This window comes from Sitophilus oryzae, unplaced genomic scaffold (assembly GCF_002938485.1).
Source record: "Sitophilus oryzae breed Bouriz unplaced genomic scaffold, Soryzae_2.0 scaffold_1701_pilon_pilon, whole genome shotgun sequence".
Lineage (NCBI taxonomy): Eukaryota > Metazoa > Arthropoda > Insecta > Coleoptera > Curculionidae > Sitophilus > Sitophilus oryzae.
In genome coordinates, this window is record NW_022146393.1 from 2,280,134 (window position 1) to 2,305,600 (window position 25,467).

The 25,467-nt window shown below is 32.6% G+C and overlaps 3 protein-coding genes and 1 long non-coding RNA gene across 6 annotated transcripts in view; 2 read left to right on the forward strand and 2 right to left on the reverse strand.

Annotated features, from left to right (window-relative positions):
- The window catches only part of LOC115881224 (probable Rho GTPase-activating protein CG5521), a 32,443-nt gene extending 26,242 nt beyond the window's left edge, over positions 1 to 6,201 (forward strand). The window contains exon 25 of the mRNA XM_030898641.1: positions 4,896 to 6,201. Within this exon, the coding sequence (XP_030754501.1) occupies positions 4,896 to 5,086 (191 nt within the window). The 3' untranslated portion in view covers positions 5,087 to 6,201. The remainder of the gene's footprint in view (positions 1 to 4,895) is intronic.
- Positions 6,202 to 8,280: 2,079 nt separating this feature from the next.
- Positions 8,281 to 15,551, reverse strand: LOC115881216 (spastin). Of its 3 annotated transcripts, XM_030898632.1 has the most exons (8): positions 15,023 to 15,551; positions 14,687 to 14,880; positions 14,467 to 14,637; positions 14,245 to 14,349; positions 13,505 to 14,025; positions 9,273 to 9,512; positions 8,969 to 9,218; positions 8,281 to 8,911 (listed from the first exon to the last, which is right to left on the reverse strand). In XM_030898632.1, the coding sequence occupies exons 2-8, from the start codon at positions 14,808 to 14,810 to the stop codon at positions 8,748 to 8,750; spliced, it is 1,575 nt and encodes a 524-aa protein (XP_030754492.1). In that variant the 5' UTR covers positions 14,811 to 14,880; positions 15,023 to 15,551; the 3' UTR covers positions 8,281 to 8,747. The 3 variants fall into 3 exon arrangements, with proteins under 3 accessions (XP_030754492.1, XP_030754490.1, XP_030754491.1); XM_030898630.1 differs by having other exon boundaries at positions 14,687 to 15,551; XM_030898631.1 differs by lacking the exon at positions 14,245 to 14,349 and having other exon boundaries at positions 14,687 to 15,551.
- Positions 15,552 to 17,352: 1,801 nt separating this feature from the next.
- On the reverse strand, positions 17,353 to 18,172 carry LOC115881225. Its single transcript, XR_004050005.1, has 2 exons — positions 18,004 to 18,172; positions 17,353 to 17,945 (listed from the first exon to the last, which is right to left on the reverse strand). It is a non-coding gene; the product is annotated as an uncharacterized LOC115881225 (long non-coding RNA).
- A 3,858-nt stretch (positions 18,173 to 22,030) lies between these two features.
- LOC115881215 (DNA excision repair protein ERCC-6-like) lies at positions 22,031 to 25,461 on the forward strand. Its single transcript, XM_030898629.1, has 3 exons — positions 22,031 to 22,170; positions 22,230 to 22,253; positions 22,335 to 25,461. The coding sequence occupies exons 2-3, from the start codon at positions 22,242 to 22,244 to the stop codon at positions 25,386 to 25,388; spliced, it is 3,066 nt and encodes a 1,021-aa protein (XP_030754489.1). The 5' UTR covers positions 22,031 to 22,170; positions 22,230 to 22,241; the 3' UTR covers positions 25,389 to 25,461.
- The last annotated feature ends 6 nt before the right edge of the window (positions 25,462 to 25,467 follow it).

Genomic DNA, 25,467 nt, shown 5'->3' on the forward strand with positions numbered 1-25,467 from the left:
TTAACCAAGATTAGATTTTTTCAGTTTTATACAGTTTTTTTACACAATATTTTGAAGTAATCACTTGTCATTCAAAATTTAAATAATGATTTAAATATATTAATTATGCGTTCCAATTGTACCAACTTATTTCTTTGTAAAATAAAATAAACTACTTTGAAATTAAAATGACAGACACATCTATCACTGTCAAGGATTTTGTCGTTGGACAGACTATAATAAGTTGCGCTGAGTTTTTTACGGCTATTATTTGTACACTTCGCACTAAAAGAGGTTCTAAAAAGAACAGTGTTCGGCTATAAAGGTCTGCGAATAAACATTTTTAAGCTTAAAGTATCACAACATTATTTATTTAAATCAAAAACTCGTAATACAAAACTAAAGTGTCAAAACGAATGACAATGTCAGGAAATAAATAAATAAATGTGGCAACTTGATATTTTTGACAGCAGAGCTACCACATGAATCCCCTGCGCGAAATTTAAATTCCAGTTAGTCAGTCCGGCGCCGAATATGTCCATGGTTGACAACAATGAATTTAAAAGTCGCGCCTTCGATTACGTAACTAAAAGTTTAATTGATATCAAATGTATATAAACAATATAGTACCTGAAGAAGGGTCGACAATAAAGTAGGGAAATGTCGCACAAAATATAATTCCCTTGAGCCTTTCCAATACCTACGAATTTGTCTATATACTAACTACTGCAAACGATACGAATTTCAATAGTGATTCGTTTACTACTCGTTAATATATAAATTACTTACAAATGAAAAGTAGTTACATTAGCTTTTTATGTTTTTTTTGCCTTTGGAGACTCATTTTAAGATTAACAATAATCTTTACACTCTAATTAAAGTCCTAACACGATGTCTTTTCATATTTGTACACTTTGGATAGAATCAGCTATAAAATAACCAGGCAATAAGATTACGGAAAAGTCCAATAAATCCTCAAAAATTTAAAATCAGGTTCAAATTGGTCATGTGATGGGTCTACCTAAGCTGATAAAAGATGGTATTCCCTCCCTAATACATAAATATAAAAATAGTATTAGAATTCTTGCTTGATAGTTTTATTCAGTGTTTTTTACTCAAAGGTAGTTTTTTTTGTTGTATTGTTGCCTATATCTGTCGTGTTGTCTTTCGGCTGTCGAAATTAGATAGACATTCTCTCCGTGGAGAGATTATAGTCTTGGTGCATTTCAGTTGATTTCAACAAATTCCGACCGCAGCGTACTCTACGGCAGAAATCGGAAATTATCAATAAATAGCCCACGCCGCTGTCATGTCGATCGCATTAAATTAATATTGAAATCGGGGTTTTGTCGTAATATTTAAGTATTTTAGTTTTTTGCTAGTGCAGTTATTGAGACTATAAAACACTCAGGTACGAGGTTTGTGTGATGTAACGTTGTTTCGGGTAGTAAAAAATAAATGAAAAAGGAATTCGAACTAGGCGTCTTGTTGTGTTGTGACAATTTCAAATGTTAATAAAATTGCTCAAAAAAATGTTAACGCGTAAAGGAGAGCGTAATTAGGGTGTTGTTGGGCGCAATAACATTCAATAACTCAACTTTCCCGGATATTGAACTCTCCCGAAAGAGCATTTTATAGCTTCATAATTTCTTACACCGATTTGATCAATAGTCGATAGCAAAAATGGATTCAAGCAGTTCGACGAAACAAGTGAGTAAACAAAGTGCTCATTACATAATCTAAAAATTAAATAGACATAATATACTATGAGAGGATGAAATATAATTTGCAATATTAATGGTATACTTTTTTAATCAACTAGTGATTAATTGTTTTATGAACATCTAAAATTATAAATATGTACCTTTAAAAATTGTCGTTATAGCCGAAATAGCTCCAATTATGCCCCACTAGCAAAACCGGTGATACAACTATGCTCGCTACCGTAGTTGAACTCATCTAAAAAAATGTTTTAACTGGAATATAATAAATTATAATGCAAGTTAGACCTTCTGAAGATATCAAAATATTTACCTATTTATTTTTTTGTTTAAAATTTCCACAAATTATACTTTATAACGAAGGTGCCCGGTGGCGTAGAGGTACAGGCTCTCGTCTACCAATCTCAAGGTGTGGGTTCGATTCCCACACCTGGCATTTCATGAGCCGACTATTTTTATTAAAATAAAAATAGTTTGGGTACCTAGGTCGACTCAGCCTTAAATGAGTACTTGGGATTCACAATCCTGAGGTAATAATAGGCGGTTGAAACGTAGTGCTAGCCACATTACCTTTCTTGTATACCGAAAGGCTCTAGTATAGCAAGCTGTACCTTGCTACTCCCAAGGCGTTAAACACTATATACGGGAGCTATTATTATTATTATACCACAGCTTACAGAATAACATAGCTTTGACATTCGCCAATTTTTCCCACGCTCGAATTTAAAACGCCCCACTCCGACGATGCGCTAACTGAATTAAGCGACCGACAGTCAGCCTCATTCAGTCGATGCATAGCCTCCACCGGTGGCGCGTAGGGCCGTATTACGGAAGATTTTAATTCGATTTTTTTTCTTATATTTAACCATAGGTATTTGTGCTTTTATTTCAATTTTATTTTTATTGATGGAATGGGAAAATGTTTTCCGGAATGTGCGGCTGCTGGTGCACAAATAATTATGGAAATAATTCAAAATATAGTCTGTTTAATTTTCAATTCAATTCAAAATTAATGTTCAATTCAAAAGTATATTCACACTTTAGTGCTTTTCAAAACGATGAAGACTACTTATTTGGAGGCTTGCTAATGCCAAGTGACCATTTTTTTATTTAGTTTCCTCATTGGAGGCTAGTTTTATAAGCTTTTATTTAACTTGCTTTGTATGTAACTATCTATGTATGTATGTATGTTTGTTCGGGGCAAATCTTGTAAGCTAAATTAAAACCACTTCCTTTTATTGTAGGAGATTGAAATTTGGCATGTAGGTTCAGTCCCGATGACAATACATTTTTTTGCAAGGCATGACCCGAATTTTTGACAGCTGTCAAAATGGCGGCATTTTTGAGGTTTTTGATTTTTTAAAATTCTATTTATGAATGGATCGGGCTGAAATTATATATATATACAGGTTGTTAACTCGACAGTTACTTATAGGGAAACAGAATGGCAACACTGCCTATTGAGAACGTATGCATTATTGATTTTTCTGCCGACTCGTTCCGTCGCGTCGTCTATCGACGAGCGGGCCGAGGTTATTTCAACCATAAAACTCTTGCCGCGAGTAATGAACAATTTAACAACCTGTATAGGTATATTGTGGGTATATACATATGAAAAAAAATATATGGGCGGCCATCTTGAAAAAATGACAGTTTAATGACATGTCAAAATTTCAAAGTCAACCGATTTTCATAAAAATTGATATGTAGGATGGCCATGGGCTAAAATGAAAGAAAAAATTTGAGCTGTCTAATTTGACAGCTGTCAAAAAAAATTTCAAAGTTGTCCGATTTTGATAAAAATTGATATATAGGATGACCCCTACCCCATAGTCGGTTTTCATTTTATTTGTCTCTTTGAACTGTCAAATTTGACAGTTGTCGTTTTTTTCAAGTTCTTTTAATGAAAATCGATATACATATTATTAGGATCCCATAGAAAGTTATTTAAGAAAAAAAAATTGAGTTTAAGTGTGTGGCACTGAGAAACAAGCATAACTAAAAAGTAGATGATAAATTTTATAAAAAAACCTTTTTTAAAAACAAGCTTTTATTTAAATACACTAAAAAGAATAAAATAAACTCTTTTTCTTTAAAACTTTTATTATAAACTTAGAACGTCATTACACAATTTTAATATTAGATATATAAAAGCTTGTCGCGAGATTTCTCTACATCGATAAACAAGTAAATTAACTAAAACCTGTGTCTACCCTGTCTCATTCTCAAAGTTTCTGTTATGATAGACCACTAGACCAGGAATTACAAGATAAAGTTGTCGTACCAGATTTTTATGAGTGCAAATGTACACTCAAATCTCGCGACAAGCTTTTATATAATATTAAAATTGTGTAATGACGTTATAAGTTCATAATAAAAGTTCTAAAGAAAAAGTTTATTTTATTCTTTTTAGTGTATTTAAATAAAAACTTGTTTTTAAAAAAGTTTTTTTATAAAATTTTTCAGAACAATTTTGAAGAACTTTTCTTAAATGAAAATATATTATGTAAATTCGTTAAATTATTTCAGACAATTAAATTCAACCATCAATCAAAATTTTCCTATAATGTATTTTTTGTTAAATTTATACGCAAAAGTTAGAAATTATTATACCTTAAAGAATATTACTAAGAACTTAAATGTAGCAAACAAAAACCGAAAGCTCCTAATTTAGAAACATTCGTAAATAACTATAAGTAATCAATGTACTTATTTCATTTTGCTGTTATTTCTAGAAATAAATTAATTAATTTGTTTTTTAAATGTTTTTCTTTGAGAATGCATATTTATTTAAAGTCAACAATTTAAAAAACGTGTATCTAAATTATGTTCTAGCACCAGTCGAATAATTTTTTTTTGAATACATCTCTGGGCTGACTGGCGCTTACGCGGCTATTGGTTTTGGCGAGAGAGCTCGCCGCTCTAGTGTTCCCCCTCTTTCGAATCGCAAATCCGAGCGTAAAAAGATCAAAGCGGCACGCTACACTGTCCGAGCTGGTTTTTACTTAAGCTGTGATTATACTTTATAACACTTTAGAATAATTATATACTAATTTTTTCGTTTACTCGCTATTTAAACCCGTGTATTTGTATGTGTTCGTTATTTACGATATTCTCGGGCGGTGGCAGCACGGGCGGATAATGCACCAAGCCTATACAAACGTGAGAAATGAGGTTTGAAATTTGGTTTTGTAGTATCAGTGAACGATTCATCAAGAAATGTTTGGATGAATCAAACAGACTCCCAAAACGTCGAGTCCAGTATATCCCCGAGACCCTTGAAAAAATTAGGATCGAATTTTAAAAGCACCAAGAAAGCCCTGAAGCATGATCACTCCGTCGAATCGCCACCTGAAAGTCCTGTCCAAATGATTCGGCGAAAATAAACAGGTACCTTTAGTTTTTAAGCTTGTCAAAACACAGAAGTCTTTGATGTAAGATAGTACTGGGTTTTTGTAAAAATATACACGTAAGACTAAAATTTAAATTACACTCTAAATATTTTTGTTTATCGTCAAAGTTTATTTATTTATACGTTGAGAGTTAGATTTTAGTGATAATCAAAACTTTAGTTGTTCGAGTTTTAACACTATTTTTAATCGACTGTTATATTTTTATTTTGTTTAATAGTATATTTTCATAATTATTTAATATCTAAGCCTGATTATTTATTAACTATTTATTTATAATTATGTGCATTTATCTCGAAATTATATTTCTTTATTAATGTCAGTATTAAGACTGTTTTAAGCACACCACTGTAAATAGAGGTTAAATCTAGTTCAAGCTATAGTGCTTCTCATCTAACTATTCCTACAAAAATCAGCTCAAACTAAAATTTACAAAAAAAATGGTTCTGAGGTAGACTCTCTGTTACAAGTCCTTATTAAAAATATTTCGATTTTTAAGATATATTAACACATTTAATTTATTGTAATATTTAATTAACTTTTCTACTTTTGGGTTATTCCGCCACTTTTTAATAAATACATTTTAGCAGCAGTTAAAAGAACAATTTAATAAATAATAAAAAAATATGGAAAAATAAGTTTATATTTTCGTTTAAGTCAAGTCCAGCCGTGTTTATTATCATTTGAACTAAAAACAAAAACTAACTTGGCAGAAATTATGATGAATCCGCTATATTGGGAAAAGTTAGGTGAAAAGAACTTTAGCAAATAAACATAAGTAAACGATAAACATCATTCGTAAAATACCTATCTATTTAGAATTTCCTAATACAAAATGGCATTTAGAGGCAACCATCTATTTTAGAACTAGACTTTCTGCTATTTAACATACCTACCTAAATAATATGAAAACAAACTTCATAATTTATAAATACAAAATACTATCTATAAATTATAATATAAAAAATTCCAAACAAAAAAGCACTTTGGAAAATATTTAGTTTTGTACGTTTCAACTGTACGTCTCACAAAGAAAAAATAATAATAAATATTATTTCAAAGGCCACTGTGATACGGTTGTCTTACGTTATTTTATACCGTATGATCGAGAAAAAACGGCGTCCAGTTGGCTGGGAAATGACGATCAATGACATCTCCCATATAAATCTACATATTATGAGGGTTTTAGAAGCAAAACCGGGTATCTCCACTCATCATATTTTTTCAGAAGAGACAAATTTATAATAACGCAATAATGAATCGCTTAGCTGACGACTTTTGATAATTCTTATTTATTCTGATGTACCTATATATTCGTTGAGTGACAAAAGAACCCTAATCTTTTTGATATAGTTATTACTAGAGATGTGCAGATTATGCACTCGCATAATTGCATAATTTTTAGAAAGGCTTTAAAACGGTTCAAAGTTGAGTCATCACTAAACCTTCCAGAGGACGTATGCACCCTGCATAATAACGCATAATCGGGTCGTTTTGCAGCATAATGCACAAAGTGCATAATTATCGCATAAAGTGGCATTTTTTTCCTTTTTTCTGCAATTTAAGAAGACTATGGTTTGAGCCAATTAAAATTGTTGTGGCGACTTGTGTCGATGTTTGAAAAGAAAAGGAAAAGATTCATCTGTCACACAAAGTACCTACTGCTGATTTCAGAGTTTTACATGGTATAATGTCGGATGAGGTGAAAGAGGCAGTTCAGAACTCCAAAACAAATAAAGATAACACAGATTTTGTATGGAAGGTACTGTTAGGATTGAGACCCAATTATCCTGAGTTTTTTACATACTGCATGCAAGTTTTGCATATCCCAGTGGCAAATGTCGATAGCGAACGAGCTTTTTCAGCCTATGGTGATATTCTCTCCCCTAGACGTTGCAGACTTTCTCCTGAAAACGTTGAAGTTATGATGTGTATGTATTTTGGAGATGATTGTTCGGATTGGGTTGTCGAAGATGATGTTGAAACAGCTTTTTTTCTTTAGCTTTTTTTATGAGATTAATATTTGATAATATTATTAAACTTTTGTTATCTTGTTAAGATGATTTATAGTTACCAAAAATTGACATTGTTTAAATATAATATGTTGCGTTTTGTGAAATCTTGTGTTTTTTTTCTGTTTTTAAAAACCTTTAACGAAAATACCGACCTTTAAGCACTTTATTACGTAAAAACATAAAATTACTTTTCTATGAGCATTTTTTCACATAATAAGTAACTTTTTAACGCATAATAGCCGCATAATGAACCATTTTTGGGCGCATAAAAGCCGCATAATATAACAAAATTTGTTTGCATAAAATAGGGGGTGTAAAATGCATAATCTGCACATATCTAGTTATTACAGTTATAGATATATGCTAATTAGAAATAAAAAAATGGAGATTGTCAGTTTTGTTAAAAAGTGGAGATTGCCTGTTTTGCTTCTACATTTCTCATATATAAAATGCTAATGTTTATCTGTGTCGTCTCTACTGAAGTAACGACTTGTTCTAGAAAGTTGCTTTTTTTTACTAAAAGATAGCTAATTGGCTCTTCTAAAAACTGTCGCCGGATTTTTTGTTTTTCATTTAATTAAAAAAAAATAAAAAGTATTTTTTTCCTGATGTCGTGGCGGATGCGCCAGGCTTCAACTAGTTTACATATAAAATGACAGCGATCTTCATTTCATAGCCATCGCTGACGCCGTTTTTTTTCGATCATACGGTATTATCTACTATTTCGATTTTTTGTCTCTATTACAACCAATGAATCTCTCTACTTAAAAGACGGCGTTTAATGTAATTTATCGAATTCTTATATTAATTCAGTCTTAAATATGAAACTCTCTAGAAGTGGTATTCCAATTTTTTTAATGAAATAAAAAAATGTATGATGCGTTTTGAATGTTAAGATTATCTTCAAAATGAAAAAGTATTTTATTTGATTTTTTAATATGCTAATTTTGAAAAATATTAGAAATGTATTCGTAAATTACCAGTATTAGAAATTATTTTTGTTACATTTGTCTATGATTATACAATCATATGGTCTAGAGTACTTATTTGAAAAGCTTTATAATTATAAATATAATAATTCATCAATTCTACTACTGCCTTTTATTTGAAAAAACCCAAAAGTGTTTCCCATGTATATTTAGTTAAAAGTCCACATTTTCTTGATTATCACTGATTTATTAAAAGTTAATCGTTCAATATATAAACATGATAAAAAATGAAGCGATGGTCTGCCAAATCTTATTATATTGGTCCAACCAAAGGGTAACCAATTTGTTAATATAATAATTTCGGAATATAAACACTTCTTACGTTCTATATTAATTTTTAATGTTTATAATCCAAAATAGTAAAAATTTGCCAAACAAAATTCTAAAATAGTTGTATGGCAAGTGAAACTACGCTACAACAAATTCACATATCCTATTATCTAATTCAAACGGCAACAAGGAAATGAAATAATATACTACAAATAACACCACTAAATGTGGAAAATACTGAACTTCAAGTTGTCCTGTTCATACAATATCATTTTCTCCACATTCTGGAACACATTGACTGTGTTATCACAGATAAATAAAAATGAAAGAAATGGTACATAGTAAACAAATGCTATGGAATGGTTATATTGAAACATCACCATATTGAAGTGACCATTTCTCATATGCCACAAGACTTTGTGGAGACACGCTTCTTCGAATTCTTTTCAAGGAATCCAAGAAATCCTTCATTGTGATACTTCGGATTGCGCTAGGATCTAGTTGTTTAACCTGTTCTGGTTGTAATTCTGAGAAAAACGTCATAATTTCGTTAAATAATAAAGAAGAAAAACAAATAAAAGTACCTCTTATAGGGCCTAAAGCCGCATCTTTGGCAAGAGCTGTAAGGTCACTTGCCGAGTACCCTTCAGTCAATGTAGCCAATCTTTTCAGTTCTTGCGACGTCAGACTACAACCCTGCTTCGAAAGAAGCTTTTTCAGTAATTTTATTCTAGTTTCCAAGTCAGGTAGAGTCACATAAACTCTTTTGGTAAACCTCCTTAAAGCTGCTTCATCTAGTTCTTGTGGTCTGTTAGTTGCTGCCATGACTAGGACCTGGGGGGGAATTATTTATTAAAATGTCAGTATTTTAAATTACAGTTAATTTACTCTCTCATTGTCGGGATTGCTAGGTAATCCATCAAATTCAACTAAAAATTCAGTTTTCAAACGGCGACTGGCCTCATGTTCATTATTAGACCTCTCTGAAAGCAAAGAGTCCACTTCATCAATGAATATAATTGATGGTTGTAGTTCTCTTGCTATGGCAAACAAGGCTCTGACCATTTTTTCACCATCTCCTACATATTTTGATGTTAAACTGGCTGCACTGATTGAAAAAAATGTAGCCTAAATAGAATCAAAGAACATAAACAAATGGCTATTATTCATAGTACGAGAGCTAGCAACGTCGGAAAAACAAGTATTTTAAGACGTCTGGCTCTTTGATATATCTTTTACTATGCTCTCTAGAACAGCATGGTAAACGTTGCGTTCTGGCTACCGGTAAACGTTGCGTTCCCTACTGCGCATTGAAAGAAGATCCTATATTTTCATTAGTCCTAGAAATTCTAGTATCGAATATAAATCGAACATGTCTCCATAGCGCAGTGCGTAGAGTTACAATCACGAACCCAGGATTCAGAGTTCGAATCCAGGTCAGGGCAAAGACTTTTTTTATTTTATTTTCGTTTATATTCTGATAGTAAAGTATTAAATATTTGTTTTCGTTTTGAATCACCAGAATTATTTAATACTTTACTATCAGAATATAAACGAAAATAAAATAAAACAGTCTTTGTCCTGACCCGGATTCGAACTCTGAATACTCGATTCGTGATCGTAAACTCTACGCACTGCGCTATGGAGACATGTTCGATTTATATTCAATACTAGAATTTCTAGGACTAAATTAAAATATATATATATATATATATATATATATATATATATATATATATATATATATATATATATATATATATATATATATATATATATATATATATATATATATAGGATCTTCTTCCGATGCGCAGTAGTGAACGCAACGGGTATCGGCAGCCAGACAGCATGCTGTTCCAGAGAGCATATTAAAAGATATATCAAAAAGCCAGACGTCTTAAAATACGTTGCTAACTCTTAGACTATCACTATTAACATATAATACATTATTTGATGACAGTATTTTCAAAAATCTGATCATAGATATCATAGATCGTAGAGTACATTGTGACTATTTCAGAATACAGTAGAGACTCGATAATCCGAAGAACGATAATTTGGATCGCATGACTCAATAATCAAAATTTTGCATTGTTACATTAACAGCCACTGGTTGCCAAAGGTTCCGCCTTAAGCTTGATTTTCATGCACCCGTTGTCCGACGATACGTTGATACGATATTAATTTTATTGGTAGAATTTAAAGACTTTGATTGGTTAGAAAATACCGCAGTTTTTAAATTTATTGCATTTTCATGCCTCCGGTTATCGGATATACGTTGGTGTTATTTTATATGTTCATTTCCATAACGATTTTGCTATTTTACTTGTATTTTTATTAAGGTTAGATTAAATTTGTCAAAAAAGTGTCAAAACGTCCGTTATCGTATGAACTAGTGGTCGAGAACTATCGATAGCCTATCGATATCCAATAAAGTTAGTACGTGGAGTTCCTCAGGGTTCAATCCTTGGACCTCTCCTTTTTTGTATATATACCTCTCTAATTCACAACGATGTTAAGTTTTGTAAGATACATACGTACGCTGATGACACTCAGATGTATGCCTCTTTTAATAGGAATTCTTTAAATTTTGCCATTAATATGATCAATGAAGATTTACAACATATATATATATGCACAGTCTCTAAAATATGAATTACAGTTGAATCCAACTAAAACACAAGTTAAAACACAAAATTTTCAAGTAAAAATTGCTATCATGATGTTTGCCAATTAGCTAAATTTAAGATTAATAATGTCAATCTTGATGTTGTTACCGAAGCCAAAAATCTGGGTATTATAATTGATCACAATTTGAAATACAAGCAACACATATCTGCATCTATTCAAAGGGCATTTTCGGCATTAAGACAGCTTTATCCACTGCGGCATTTTTTAAATAGTAAGGTAAAAGCCAATCTATGCAATACCTTAGTTTTGTCCCATTTCTCTCATTGTTCCGTCGTTTTCTCACAGTCGTAAGTATGGATGATATGTACAGAGTACAGAAAGTACAAAATTATTGTTTAAGATATATATTTGGTTTGCGAAAATATGATCATGTAGCACATACTTTTAAAACACTACATTGGTTAAATTTGAAAAATAGATTTCTTTTGAATAATATTATATTATATCACAATATAATTAATATCGCATAAACCAGTATATCTTTTCAATAAAATTCAGTTGAGACAAGAGGCTCATAGTATTAACATCCGTCATAAAACTAATATATCAGTTCCTTACCACAAAACCTCCCTCTACGAAACATCTTTCAGTTATTCGGTCTCAAAGATCTATGCTCAGGTACCAACTCACTTAAGGAGTTTTACGAGTATTTCGTTCAAGACCAGAGCTCGTTTATGGCTTTTCGAAGAGCAGTGCAAAGATGTATAAATGAGTGTATTTGTATTGTTATATTATAGTCGTTTAATTATAATTTCGCGATTGTTTACGTTTTCTTTTTATTTAACATTTATTTGTTTTCTTGTAAATTTCTTGTATCATTTTTTTTTTCTTTCTGGAGTTAAATGGAAGAGCAGAACATAATAATTTATGTTCTGAATTTCCCTTCATTTTCCACTGAATTTGTATTATTCTGTTATGTTCATATCATTGTGTTTATTATATAATTACTTGCTCTTGTATTTATTTTTGTGGGAAATAAAGACAATTACATACATACATACATACATTTATCGATAGTTTATACTATCGAAAACTATCGATATTATATTTCTGACCATCGATAGTTTTCGATAATTATGTCTTTATTACTATTTACCAGTTTCAATAAAGAAAAGACATTCAGGTTTAATTTTTTTTATCACAACCAATCGGTTCTTTAACATAGGCCGAAAATAAATAAGAATCTTCTTTTAAACGAGTTTTCAGAGCAGTTAGTCAATCCGAAATATGTCATTATTGTCAAAATTATCAAATGTCGTGTCAACACTGTCAACGTTAACTGTCAACAGTGTCAACTTTAACATCAAACGTCAACTTCAAGCTTACGGCCAACGGATTTTTGGATCTAATCTGGCATTTTTGCTTTGCATTTTGCAATTTAATTTATATGTGATAAACAATAATAAACATAAATCAAAATATAAAAAAAACGTATGTGATTTGGACACATCACACCATTCCATTTGCAGGCGGTGATTTAATATAAAAATGTTATTTAAAGAGTCTGGGGTACTTTTTACGTCAATGATCTCCCACAAAACATAATTTATTTAAAAAATAACCTAAAAACTGGTAAGCTCACTAATTATTATGACTATCGATAATTATCGATGGTGGGGACTATCGATAGTTCTCGACCACTAGTATGAACCTTCGGATCCGTTGACGGACTGAAGTAAATTATTTATGGATGAAAAGTGGCGCGAAAACACTATGACCAATCAGAGCACCGTCGGACCATGAAAATCAAGCTTTAATCTGTGGGTGACAAAAGCATAGTTTGGGTTTTTCTTGTTACCGATTCTGAACCGTCCTAGAACTTTACAGCACATGCGCATATGAAAATATAGTGCATATTTCCGTCTACGTATGCGTAGCACGAACGATTCGGAATAGGTAATAAGAAAAACTCGACGTAAATTTTTGAGACAAGAGAGATTTTGAAGTGAACCTTCTTTATGCGCGATGGCAGTAAAAATTCAAGGCCGTGACACGCGAGCTAGCGTTACGCGAAGACGACAAGGTGGCCAAAGGTAATCACAAAAATGGTATTGATCTTGGAGCACCGTAACTCGTGCCCTATGTGAGCTAGGGGTTGAAACTCGGAATGTAGATGGAGCCCGAAAAGCCCCATCTTTTCATGATATTTTGACGACGTTTCGTGTACTATGAAACCACATCATTAATGGCGAAAAAATCGTCCGATTTAATGGGTCTTTGGAGCGTCGTAACTCGGGCTCTATGTGAACTAAGGGGTTGAAACTCGGAATGTAGATGGGGCTTGAAGAGAGAAGATATACAAAATGCAACACGCGATAATCCAGACTAACCATAGCTTTAATTAATCCGGATTATCGAGTCCCTACTCTATATAGAAAGAGCTTTTTTGAAACACTGAATCACTGTTGAGTTATCTTTTAAGCTACCTGACATTCCGTAGCAACGGCTCTTGCTAACAAAGTTTTTCCGTTACCAGGAGGCCCAAACAGTAACAATCCTCTGGCTGGTGTTCTTAGTCCAGTAAACAGTTCTGGGCGCAATGAAGGGAGAATAACCATTTCTTGCAGTGCTTGTTTGGCTGTTTCTTGACCAACAATATCATCCCATTGAATTTGGGGTCCTCCCTCGACGATCTCGTCCAAGATGCATTGCGCTAATTTAGGATCGACACCCTTCAATGTAGGGGAACGACCTCTGGCCCCTGATTTGCTTGTATTTCCCAAATTAGTAGTATTTCCATTATTTGTTCTACGTGATGGAGATGAAACATTTCCTGGTATAGATAACTGTTTTTTAACAGCAGGAGGTGTAGAAGCAACTTTATTGAATGGTCTAACTGGTTGAATGGGAGCTGATCGAGATCCCATTGACCTGGGAAGCGTTTGACTTTTTGATAGGGTGGAGTTTGTGGGACGTTTTCCAGCTACAGTCAGTTTTCTGCCAGATGCTGAAAAGAATAGAAAAATAAAGAAAATAATAAAGCAATAGCAAACTGACAGGTTTTATAAAGCAATAAAAATCAGATGATTAAAGAAATAATACTCTTTTCACTGATAAGATAATTATTTAGAATAACAGTTATACCTCTTAAGCTCCCTTCAGTTAAATTATAAAAGTAGGAAATATTAGTATTATGCAAAATAGAAAAAAAAACACTTAAAAGTACCTGGAAGTTTAGGAACATTTACTTTGGGGGTAGGTATATTGCTAAGTAACTTAGACTCTTTTGATTTAACTTCAAACTCCAACTGTTGCAGTTTATCCTCATTTTCTATAAATAAATCTCCACTTAAATAGAAAGTAAAATAAAAGATTCCCTTTTTGGAAAAATAAATATAAAACTCAAAATATAACAGAATAATACTATCGTAAACAATATAAATAATACCTAGAAATTGAAGCCGGTCTTTAGCCATTGCCAAATTTGTCTTCATCTTTTCATGCAGTCGTTGTGCTCTCTCCCATACTTCACCTCGACCACCCCAACATTGGACAGCTATTCCCAGCTCCAATTCTGTAATTCCTTTGCGGTAAAGATCAATAGCTAAATCCTTCTGGCCTGAAAATATCTGATCATGAATATAACAAGAACATTAGTTTACATCAACCTTCGTTTTCTTCATCTATTTTTAATGCCTTCGATATATATTCAAACGCTCTTCTGTGATGGTGTTTTTGTTTAGCTAGAAGTGGGTCTCCGGGACCTGGCCCTGTGCTCCTTACTTGAGCCATTTCTGTTATTTCTTCAACTAAAATACAACTGCTGCGTTCGGTATCGTCATTCGTGTTAGCATCTTCGTTCCTAGTTTTAACGAAATAATTTGACGAACGAAAATAAACAAAGCGTAGGATGAGAAAGATCTGATACAACAAAGAACGTAGAATTGTAAACAGGAATATAATGGGAAATGAAACGATATATAAATTCCTTTTATGAACCGAACCTCTCGAGTACGTGGTGAACATCACATTATGGGTCGCATCTGGTTCGCTTTTTCTAGATTTTTTGCTAGGAGACTTGCTGCTTTGACTTTTTCGTACCATTCGGATACCATGCAAGTTTGTCAATTGTCAGCACGAAGCAGTTTGTTGTCGTTGTCAGTTTGTCAGTCTAGCCTCCATATGTCAGTCACAGTGACCTTTCCAGATGAAAAAAAACCTTTGAATAAACAAAAACAACAGCATGTCAAAAATCCTTAGATTCTCATTTAAAAATGCATTTGAAACTTTCAAAAACTTGCAGATAAATTCTGGGTCCTGGGTATACCAAATCCTGTTGTAAAATAACTTCCGATATGTAGGGCCTAAAGATTCTCATTCATATACAGCGTTGTTACAAGGGCAAAAATTTTTGTACTATAAATGGTGTCGAAATTGTACTTTTTTAAGTGGGATTGTACATTTTTGGTGCAAAAATGTGGGGTCATGTGATCTCTCTATTTACCCCATTTTTACCAAGTTTTGGTACGTAGGGTGCATCACACTATCCTAAAAACAGCGGAATGGCGTATTGGCTTAACGACCTTGAATCGATTTCCTGCAATTCTATTGGCTGAAAATTTTGCCAGGTGAATTTGACAGATAAGATTTCTGACAGATGAATTTTTCAGCCAATAGAATTGCTGGAAGTGATTCAAGGTCGTTACGCCGATACACCGCCGCCGATCCGCTTTTTTAGGATAATGTGGATGCACCCTCCCACAGATATATACACCATATGCTGTCCTCCTTTCACGCAGTTGCGCAGCTCTGAACTGTTCAAGAACGCGATACTCTCCCTCCATTCAATTGAGTCATAAAGTTCAGAACTGGTTCCGCGCCATATGGAGGCACCAGGCTATCTCGCACAGCTCCTTTCAGAACCGTTCTGAGCAACCCAGGGCGTAAAGCTCTGGAACTTGAAATTCGCAAATGGAGGACAGCAATACAGAAGCTACAAAGAGCTTTGAATAGCATTGGTTAAATGGGAACTCACAATAGATCTCTAAGGTCGCAGTGATTAGTCCCCCCTCCTACTCACCGCATGGATATCAAACTTACGTTTGACATCCGTGCAGCTTGAGCTCTTGAACAGCATTTCAAGTGATGTATAATTCTGGGCCTCTGCTCCTAGCGACCTGCATTTCAAATCCACGCATCGCGTATCACCGTTCGTCTAAAAATTTGTACGTGGGTTTAAGTTTGGGTTAGTTTGGGTTTGAGAAGTAAGAATTGTACATTTTTTCTTGCAATTGTACCTATGTACTCCTTGACTATCAAATGTACCCAAAATAGTACAATTGTACCTATTGTAACAACACTGTTCATATAGAGAATTTATAATGTTCATATATTTCTGAAAATTTTATTTTAATTCAGTGCCTAATATATTTAAGAGGAAGATTTTCCTCCTCTTCGTTTTTAATTTATGTATACTGTGGGTATGGAGTGTAGAGGTAAGGAGAAACAACTCCGTGCATTAAAATATGGTCAAAAAAAGGGAAGAATTAGGATGGCGCTGCTGTAGCAAAAACCTAAAATTTAAGACATGCGCCGAACATTTTTAGAACAGCTGATTCAAAAGACATTTGACGTGAATCATATACGTGAAGCCGCGGGTTTCAAAAAAATACAAATTTATTTTTATGTCACATGAAATAAATTACAGATTTTTATTCAGCAGCAATAGACTAGGCTCTTTTTTTATTGCTCTCATAAGTTATTTCGCAAATGTCATTCAAGACGACGAAAACATTATTCTGATCATTTAGCTTAAAATTAATGTTATTATAATTAAGAAAAAAATTATTTAAAGTTATAATTGGTGATGGGTTTAAAATAAATATAATGCAGCTTTAAAATAACTTCATACCTACATTTATTTAGTATAAAAGTAAGTCAACATGTGGTTTTATTATCAATTATTCAGAAGCAATAGACTGAGCCTCTTTTTTATTTTTTCTCATAAGTTATTTCGTAAATCTCATTCAAGATGAAAAAAGCTTTAGTTTAAAATTAATGTTAATTATAATTAGGAAAACTTTATTTAAAGTTTAATTGATGATATGGGATTTAAATAAATATAATGCAGGTCAAAAATAACGTAACACATTTTATTTAGTATAAAAATTAAGCCAATATAATGTAATTTTATACTGTACAAGTATTTATTTACGTTTTGCCCCATCGTAGTTGCCATTCATTCAGAATAGTGGATTTTAAATGTTCGATAGTAGGATGGTTTAACTACCTTAATATCAACTACTTCTAGACAAGAATGGTGTGCAGTATTATCTTCTTTTTCACTCCCAGCTATTCCAACATGGCTTGAAACGTGAAATAATATAATTTTATAGCCCTTCCAGATGCTCATGTCTTCCTTGTAGTTCACCCAATAGAATCGTTCTCGCAGCTTCCTCTCAAGTTGGTAGTTGCTATTCATTCAGAATAGTGGATTTTAAATATATTTGGTAGTCGGATGGTTTAACTATCATAACTATAACTACTTTTAATAATTCTTTTTCTCAATTCTTTGCACTATAATTTGCATCCCACGTATTGTAATATTTTCCTTTGAATTTCGTTTCCTATTGTTCCATGGCTTGAGACGTAATGTTATAGCCCTTCCAGATCCTCATGTATATGTCCCTTTTTCTTGTAGTCCACCCAATAGAACCTTTCTCTTAGCTTCCTCTCAAGTTGGTTCATTAAGAATAGTGGATTTTAAATATGTTTTGTATTCGGATGGTTTAACTACTGTAACATCATAAATAAATTGTATACCAACACATAATGGCCAAACTTCAACAGACTTTAATATTCATAAGCCTCATCAGAAGAAAATATTTTTTGATCCAAAGTTTCTTTTTCATTATTAGAATAAATTACCTGCAATTTGTTAATTCATTACAACATTGAATAAAAGATGCAAAGTGTTTATACATACTATAATAGATAAATCTTCATTTTAAATTATGTGATAGATCTGCTTGCTTGTAGGATCTAGACTCATAAACTCAATAATTTCTTTTATTGATATAACCAATAAAGTGGTAATGATGAAATTTTGTTTTTGATTTGAGCAATAGGGTCCATTATTTCCATTATTTGATGCTGTTATTGCTCTACAAAATGTTAATCTTTATCAAGGGATGTTTATGTGTATAATATTACTATTTATGAATATAATAATACTGTATGATCGAAAAAACACGGCGTCCAGTTGGCTTGGAAATGAACATCTCGATGACATTCTCCATATTATTTTACATATAAAATGACAGCAATCTTCATTTCATAGGCATCGCTGACGCCGTTTTTTATTCGATCAAATTGTACTTACGTGTATAATATTCATTTAATGGTTCCTGTTTTAGTTGCTCTAAGTAGTTTTTATTCTGTTGCTGCTCTACAAAATGTTAATATTTATGTGTATAACATTACTCTTTCTGTGTATAATAATACTTATGTGTATAATATTCATTTAATGGTGCCCTTCTTGCTTGTTGCTGTTGTGGCAACTCAGAATTTAAATTAACCTGAGGTTAACCTGAAGCAGTAGGTAGAGCTTCATCCTCCAATATTTTCCTATGTAAATACTGCAAGTGGACAGTATTTCTGATGACAATTTTATCATAAACTTTAACATCTTGTTCTTTAAAATGAAACTGCCATACCTTATCTGTAGATTTCAAAGCAATATCTAAATGCTTTTAACCATCGCTCTAATCTAATTCTTGTCTGAAAATACCTAATATTATCCTGATGATTTTGATTTTTGATAGATTATTAAAATACAGCACTTACAGTTAACTATATTTTTTGAAAGTACCTACAACTTTATTTATTTCCTACTTTTATTTGTTTATAAAAATGCCAACAATTTGTGCATGTCTGTCAAACTTTAAAATCATTAAAAATAAATTTTATTCAGGTTGTAACTTTATAGAAAGGATTGTAAAAATATACTTTGTAACATGTATGTCAATAATCTTACGAAAAATGTTTACTACACTTTTGATTGACTCTAATTTTTACATATAATACAAATAATACAATACTGAATTATAATTATGTATTTTACAGGCTTTGCCTTTGTTCTTTATTTTTCCATCAGCTATTCAATCAACTTCGCACCACACACACTTTAACCATTGTTAAATAATAAATAAAGCACAAAATATTGATAAACAATAATTATTTTATATTCTAAAAAATAAAAACAAAACTTTTTTTGGGTAATGTTTGGTTATATTTATTTTTATTCTCTGATCTATGGTTACTTTTCATTTTTTAGATTTATGCGTTTTTAGCGCCACTGTGGTCATTTGGCGAACCCTTATTCTTCCCATTTTGTGACCACTTTTTCAATAAAAGTCCCATAAGAGTTATTTCTCCTTACCTCTACACTCCATAACTGTGGGCAACAGCTCCATAGCAACAGTGTGGCAACCATGTGGCAACAGCCTAGCTACGTACAAACACCGGTTTCCATTAGATCATCGGAGTCGTGATCGGAGTAAAACCAACACTGGACGAACCGGTGACCGTCTGGAAACTCCTTTGAATAAGATAAGAAGACAAGGATCAAAAATCTTAGGTACACCCATATACGTATTACTTTTTACAAATATACTCAGGTTAATCTCCAAAAAGTGAAGCCCAAACAGTGAAAGAACAATATGGAATTCTGCAACTGTATATATTCTAAACTGTGATTCTAAAGGACTGTTCGATCGCGTCAAATCGCCGCTGTCGTAGTCGCCGAGAAATGCTACGTCACGCGCTGACCAGCGCTCCACAGTGCGACGGATGGTTATTCTAGCGGGACAAAATCTCAAGAGCAATGTTTGGGACTTAAAATCTAAGAACGTAGCTAATGGTCTAATATATAGCAACTATATGATTAAATTTATTTATTTATTAACAACTTAATTTATTAATAAATAAATACAAGATAATAAAACTATGATATTATTCGTACATGACACGCAAAAACCGTATTGTAAACTATTTGCCAAATACATAAAATTATGATATCAAAAAACTTCTTTATCTTTAGCAGTTTTTTTTAATTAATTTGTAATCTTGTGACACCCTTTATAATTTATTTTAAAAAATATATTTTATTTTGAAAATAATAAATAAGATAGATATTTTAATTTTAATTTTAACACTCGGTAATTGTAAATTCATATATAGTAAGTATCTAAGACCGTTTTTTAAACTCAGTGCCTTTTGATGGAGTTGTTTTGTTTTTATAATATCCGATTGAAATGAATCTTTTTGGGCATTCACCTGTTAAGCTTGAACTCCCTGTGTTGGTAACTATTGGTAACTCAAAAGATCTACATCATTCAATACATCGATATTTGAAAAAAAAGTGAAAGTTTGATATCTGCAGAACAACGGCACGAAGGATTTTAACAAATAATATACGTACAGTAGAAAAGTACATACCTTTGGCGATCTTCAACATATTTTGGCTTTCTAATAGAATGTATAAGCACTTGTAAATATTTTGCTTTCGTATGATCTCTGCCTTGCTGAGCATAAAACGACCAAATTTGGTTGATAAAAATGTATCGAAATACAAAGAATATTCATGCATTTTTGTATCAATTGGAATGTCTACTATTTATTCTTATCAGTACACATTTTTTGGTTTGGCTTATTTCTAACCAAACGCTTTTGTCCCGCTAAATTTATCTTCCAACGCACTGTGCGGTCGTCGGTCAAATGCAAAAATAACTGTCACTGTCTAAAATCAGTAAAATCTTTAGCGCCAACTTCAACTCGTCAGTAGATGACGTAAAAAAACTGACAGTGCAGGAAGATAGGAATCGAACTATCCTTATCTCTATATAGTATCCTTGGGTTGAGGCCGGATGAGACCAGATATCTCGTGCGTTAAGAGTTGATTTTAGATACTCACCAAGTTGGTAGCCCATTCACCATGATCGCGGACGGTCGGCCTTGTGGTCGAAATGATTGCGCTGCTTTCTAGTAGACGCAAGGTCGCCGGTTCGATTCCGGTCTCGGACATGGGTGTTAAATGTGTGTGTGAGTCTGTATTTGTCCGATTTTAAACGCTAATTAAATATTAAGAAATAAGATGGCTGAATGTCGTAATAGACAAGTGGCAAAAAATAGAAAAAAAAAATGATCGCGGACCACAGTTCGGATTCCGCGTAAACAATGTAGGCCCTGTTCAGATTAGCCCTGGCAGCAAAAAGAAAACATTACTTAAAAGTTACAAGTTACTTTTAAGCAGAGATATAGAAGTAGCTTACTTTTAAGAAGTAGCTATTTCTATATCTCTGCTTTTAAGTCAGAAGGTGGTCAGAAGCCAAGAATCAACTCAAATCAACTATTTAGTGCCGAGCTGCAAGGGCTCTAACGGCTCTAATTTCCTCCTCTTTTTTAATATTATGGGGCACCATCACGGATGTATAGGTAATATACATCCGTGGGCAACATGTTTTGCGACATGATCATGGCACATGGCCAACCTTGACATTGAGGGTGCATCAACACCATATCAACACTATCCTAAAAACGGCGTATCGGCGTAACGACCTTGAATAGATTTCCAGTAATAGGCTGGAAAATACATCTGTCAGAAATTTTATCTGTCAAAAATTTCAGCCAATAGAAATACTAAGGGTGCACCCACACTATCCTAAAAACGGCGTATCGGCGTAACGGCGTAATGACCTTGAATAGATTTCCAGTAATTCTATTGGCTGAAGCATTCATCTGTCAGAAATTTTATCTGTCAAAAATTTCAGCCAATAGAATTACTGGAAATCTAGTCAAGGTCATTACGCCGTTACGCCGTTTTTAGGATAGTGTGGCTGCACCCTAAAATCGATTCAAGGTCGTTACGCCGATACCAAAGAGTAGATAAGTCTCATGGTACATAGTTCAATGCCATGGATAAGTCTCATGGTACATAGTTCAATGCCATGGATAAGTCTTATCTACTCTTTGCCGATACGCCTTTTTTAGGATAGTGTGGATGTGTGGATGCACCCTGGACTGGACATTGACAACCAGTTAGTTATTCTATGTTGACAACCTTCAAAACAAATTTTATCATCCCCAACATCCCGTAGGTTATGTTTTGTTTTTAAAAGAGAAATTAATTTTCATAATATAATCACATTATAGGTAGAGCTTAAAATGACTGAAGAGGTAATAGAAACATATTTTCAAATCATTTTAATGAGGATATTTTTAATTAGACGAATATAAAATAATTTATCAACTTTTTAGAATAATGAATTGCAATCTCTTGTTTTCCAAGGAATATCTCTTTGGAGCAAATCTCAAGAAGTTTTAGAAGAACAAGCTTCAAAAGAACTTGAAATATTTGTTGAACAAAGTCATGAAACTAAGCCTAGAGGGTTGGATGTTAGTAAAGAGGATACTAAAAACAGCAATGTATTTTCAGAATGCAGTCGCCCTTTAAATGATGTTTCATTATATATTCAACAGCCAATTAAAGATGGTGTTTCTTTAAATTCTAAATGTAACGAAGTAAATTTTATTTATGAAGATGGAATTAATAATGCAGAAATAGATGTTGGCAGTTCTGAAAGTGATTACATTCCTAGCGAAGAGGAATTTTCAGATGAAGATTATGTACCAGAAAATAAAATTGTATTAAATAAAAGTAAGACACCCAGAAAGGTGTGTACTAAAAAAATATCAAAAAAGGTGTATGTTGGTAATTTAAGACTAAAAGATGATGCTTTGCACAGTAATTATAAAGCTAGATTAAATGCTTACTATAATAAAATAGAGGAGGGGCTTGCCAGCACAAGTTATGAATCCAATAAGTTAATAGATAATGGATATAAGGAAATCAATGGCGGTTTGAAAGTACCAAGAGATCTATGGAATAAATTATATGGTTATCAAAAAAGTGGTGTAAAATGGTTATGGGACTTGCATGAAAGATCTACAGGTGGTTTACTAGGAGATGAAATGGGTTTAGGCAAAACAGTTCAAATAATTGCCTTTTTACATTCATTACAATACAGTAAAATAGTTTCTCAACATTGCAAGTTTATAGGAGTTGGACCAACATTGATTATTTGTCCTGCTACTGTAATTCATCAATGGGTTAAGCATTTTTATGAATGGGCTCCTGAATTTCGTGTAGCCATTCTTCACCAGTCAGGAACACATCAAGGTCATAAAACAAAACTCATTGATGAAATCAATAACAACAAGGGCATAATTATAACAACTTATGCTGCAGTATTGAAATATAAGGGAAATCTTTGTGAATATAATTGGCATTATTTTATTCTGGATGAAGGGCATAAAATTAGGAATCCAAATGCTAAAATATCAGTGGCTATTAAAAGTATCAGGACACCACATAGAATAATGTTAACTGGGAGTCCCATGCAAAATAATTTAACAGAATTATGGAGTCTATTTGATTTTACCAATCCAGGAATGTTAGGTAATCTGGCTACATTTACAGAACATTTTGTCAATCCAATATTACAAGGTGGATTTGCTAATTCTAGTCCAATGCAGGAAGCAACAGCTTTATCTGTGGCGTCAACATTAAAAAATATTATATCACCTTTTTTGTTAAGGCGCATGAAAAATGATGTAAAGAATCTCATTCATTTACCTCATAAAAGTGAACAGGTATTATTCTGTTCTTTAACTGACCAACAACGAAATTTGTATAAAGAATATTTAGTATCTGAACAAGTCAATAATATACTGGGTAGAGGTATAAAACAATGGAGTACTGATAACCACATTAAAGCAAATATGCTAATAGCAATAACTGCTTTAAGAAAAATTTGTAATCATCCAGATTTATACTTAAGTGAAACTGATTGGTATGAAAATGATGAGACATCTTTGGAGACACAATATGGATACTATAAGAGATCTGGTAAAATGGTAGTTGTGTCTGCATTATTGAAAATATGGAAAAAACAAGGCCACAGAACACTTTTGTTCTGTCAAGGTAGATCAATGATAAAACTATTTGAATTATTTCTTTCACAGCAAAATTACAAATATTTAAAAATGGATGGAAGCACCACTATATGCTCAAGGCAATCATTAATTGATAAATTTAACACAGATAGTAGTTTTGAGGTGTTTCTGTTGACAACTAGAGTTGGTGGTTTAGGTGTAAATTTAACAGGAGCCAACAGAGTAATAATATATGATCCCGATTGGAATCCCGCAACAGATGCTCAAGCAAGAGAAAGAGCATGGAGAATTGGCCAAGATAAGTCAGTGACAGTTTATCGCCTTATTTCTGCTGGTACTGTAGAAGAGAAAATGTACCAAAGACAGGTTTGGAAACAACTGCTAAGTAAGAAAGTTTTAGTAGATCCTAGCACTAACAAATTCTTTAAATCATCAGATTTATTTGATTTGTTTTCATTGCCAGAATCTGCACAAGCTAATCCTGAAACAACCAACATTTTTAGAGAGTCTAGGATCAAAATGCAGGAAAAATTAGAGGAGCAAAAAACCCAAAAGAAAAAAAAACAAAAAAAGAGTTCTACCATGACATCTCTTGACTCACATACTGAAAATTCTTCAGAATCATTTAAATTTTCTGAAGATAAAGTTCTAGAAATGAAAGCTCTAGCTCAAAAGATTGCAAAAAGTATATCACAACAAAATGGCACCCTAGATGTGAAGAAGGAACAAAATAAATCTTATTTCCAAAAAGAATTGGATGAGGAAAGGAAGAAAAAATTAAAAGAAAAGAGAAGATTAAAACATCTAAGTCCTAGAGATCTGATGGATTATAATAGGTGGAAGGCAATGTACATTGAGGATAAAAACATAAATAAACTTGATGATGATAAAACTGAGATAAGTTTTGATAAAGCACTTGAACAGAGCTCTAAAACTGCCAACCTTTATCACAGTATGAATTTAAAGGAAATAAAAGAAATGGAAAAGAATTTAGGAATATCTCAAGTATCAGATGATGATAATTCATCTGAAACAGAAGAAAAAAATCAAGATAAACTTAAATCAAGAAAACGAAAACATATCGTAGATACATCAGGTAAAATTGACGGTGAAGAAGTGGAAGGTTTAGTGAAACGTGAGAAAAAAAAGTTAAAGCTGGAAAAAGGGCAAAATGATGATTATATCTTAGCACATCTTTTCTCCAAAAAGGGGGTTTCAGGTGCCTTAGAACATGAATCTGTATTAAATGGAGGGAAAAAGCAGCAAACATTGAAAGATAGAACATGTGCCGAAGAGAAAGCTTTAAAATCATTAGAAGCTTTAAAGAAGTCTCGATTAGATAATTGGAGATGGTAGTTTTGTAATTTATTTATTAAATGTATATATTAATTTCTGTATACTTTTTCAGTATTAAATATTGTTTGTTAAATATGTT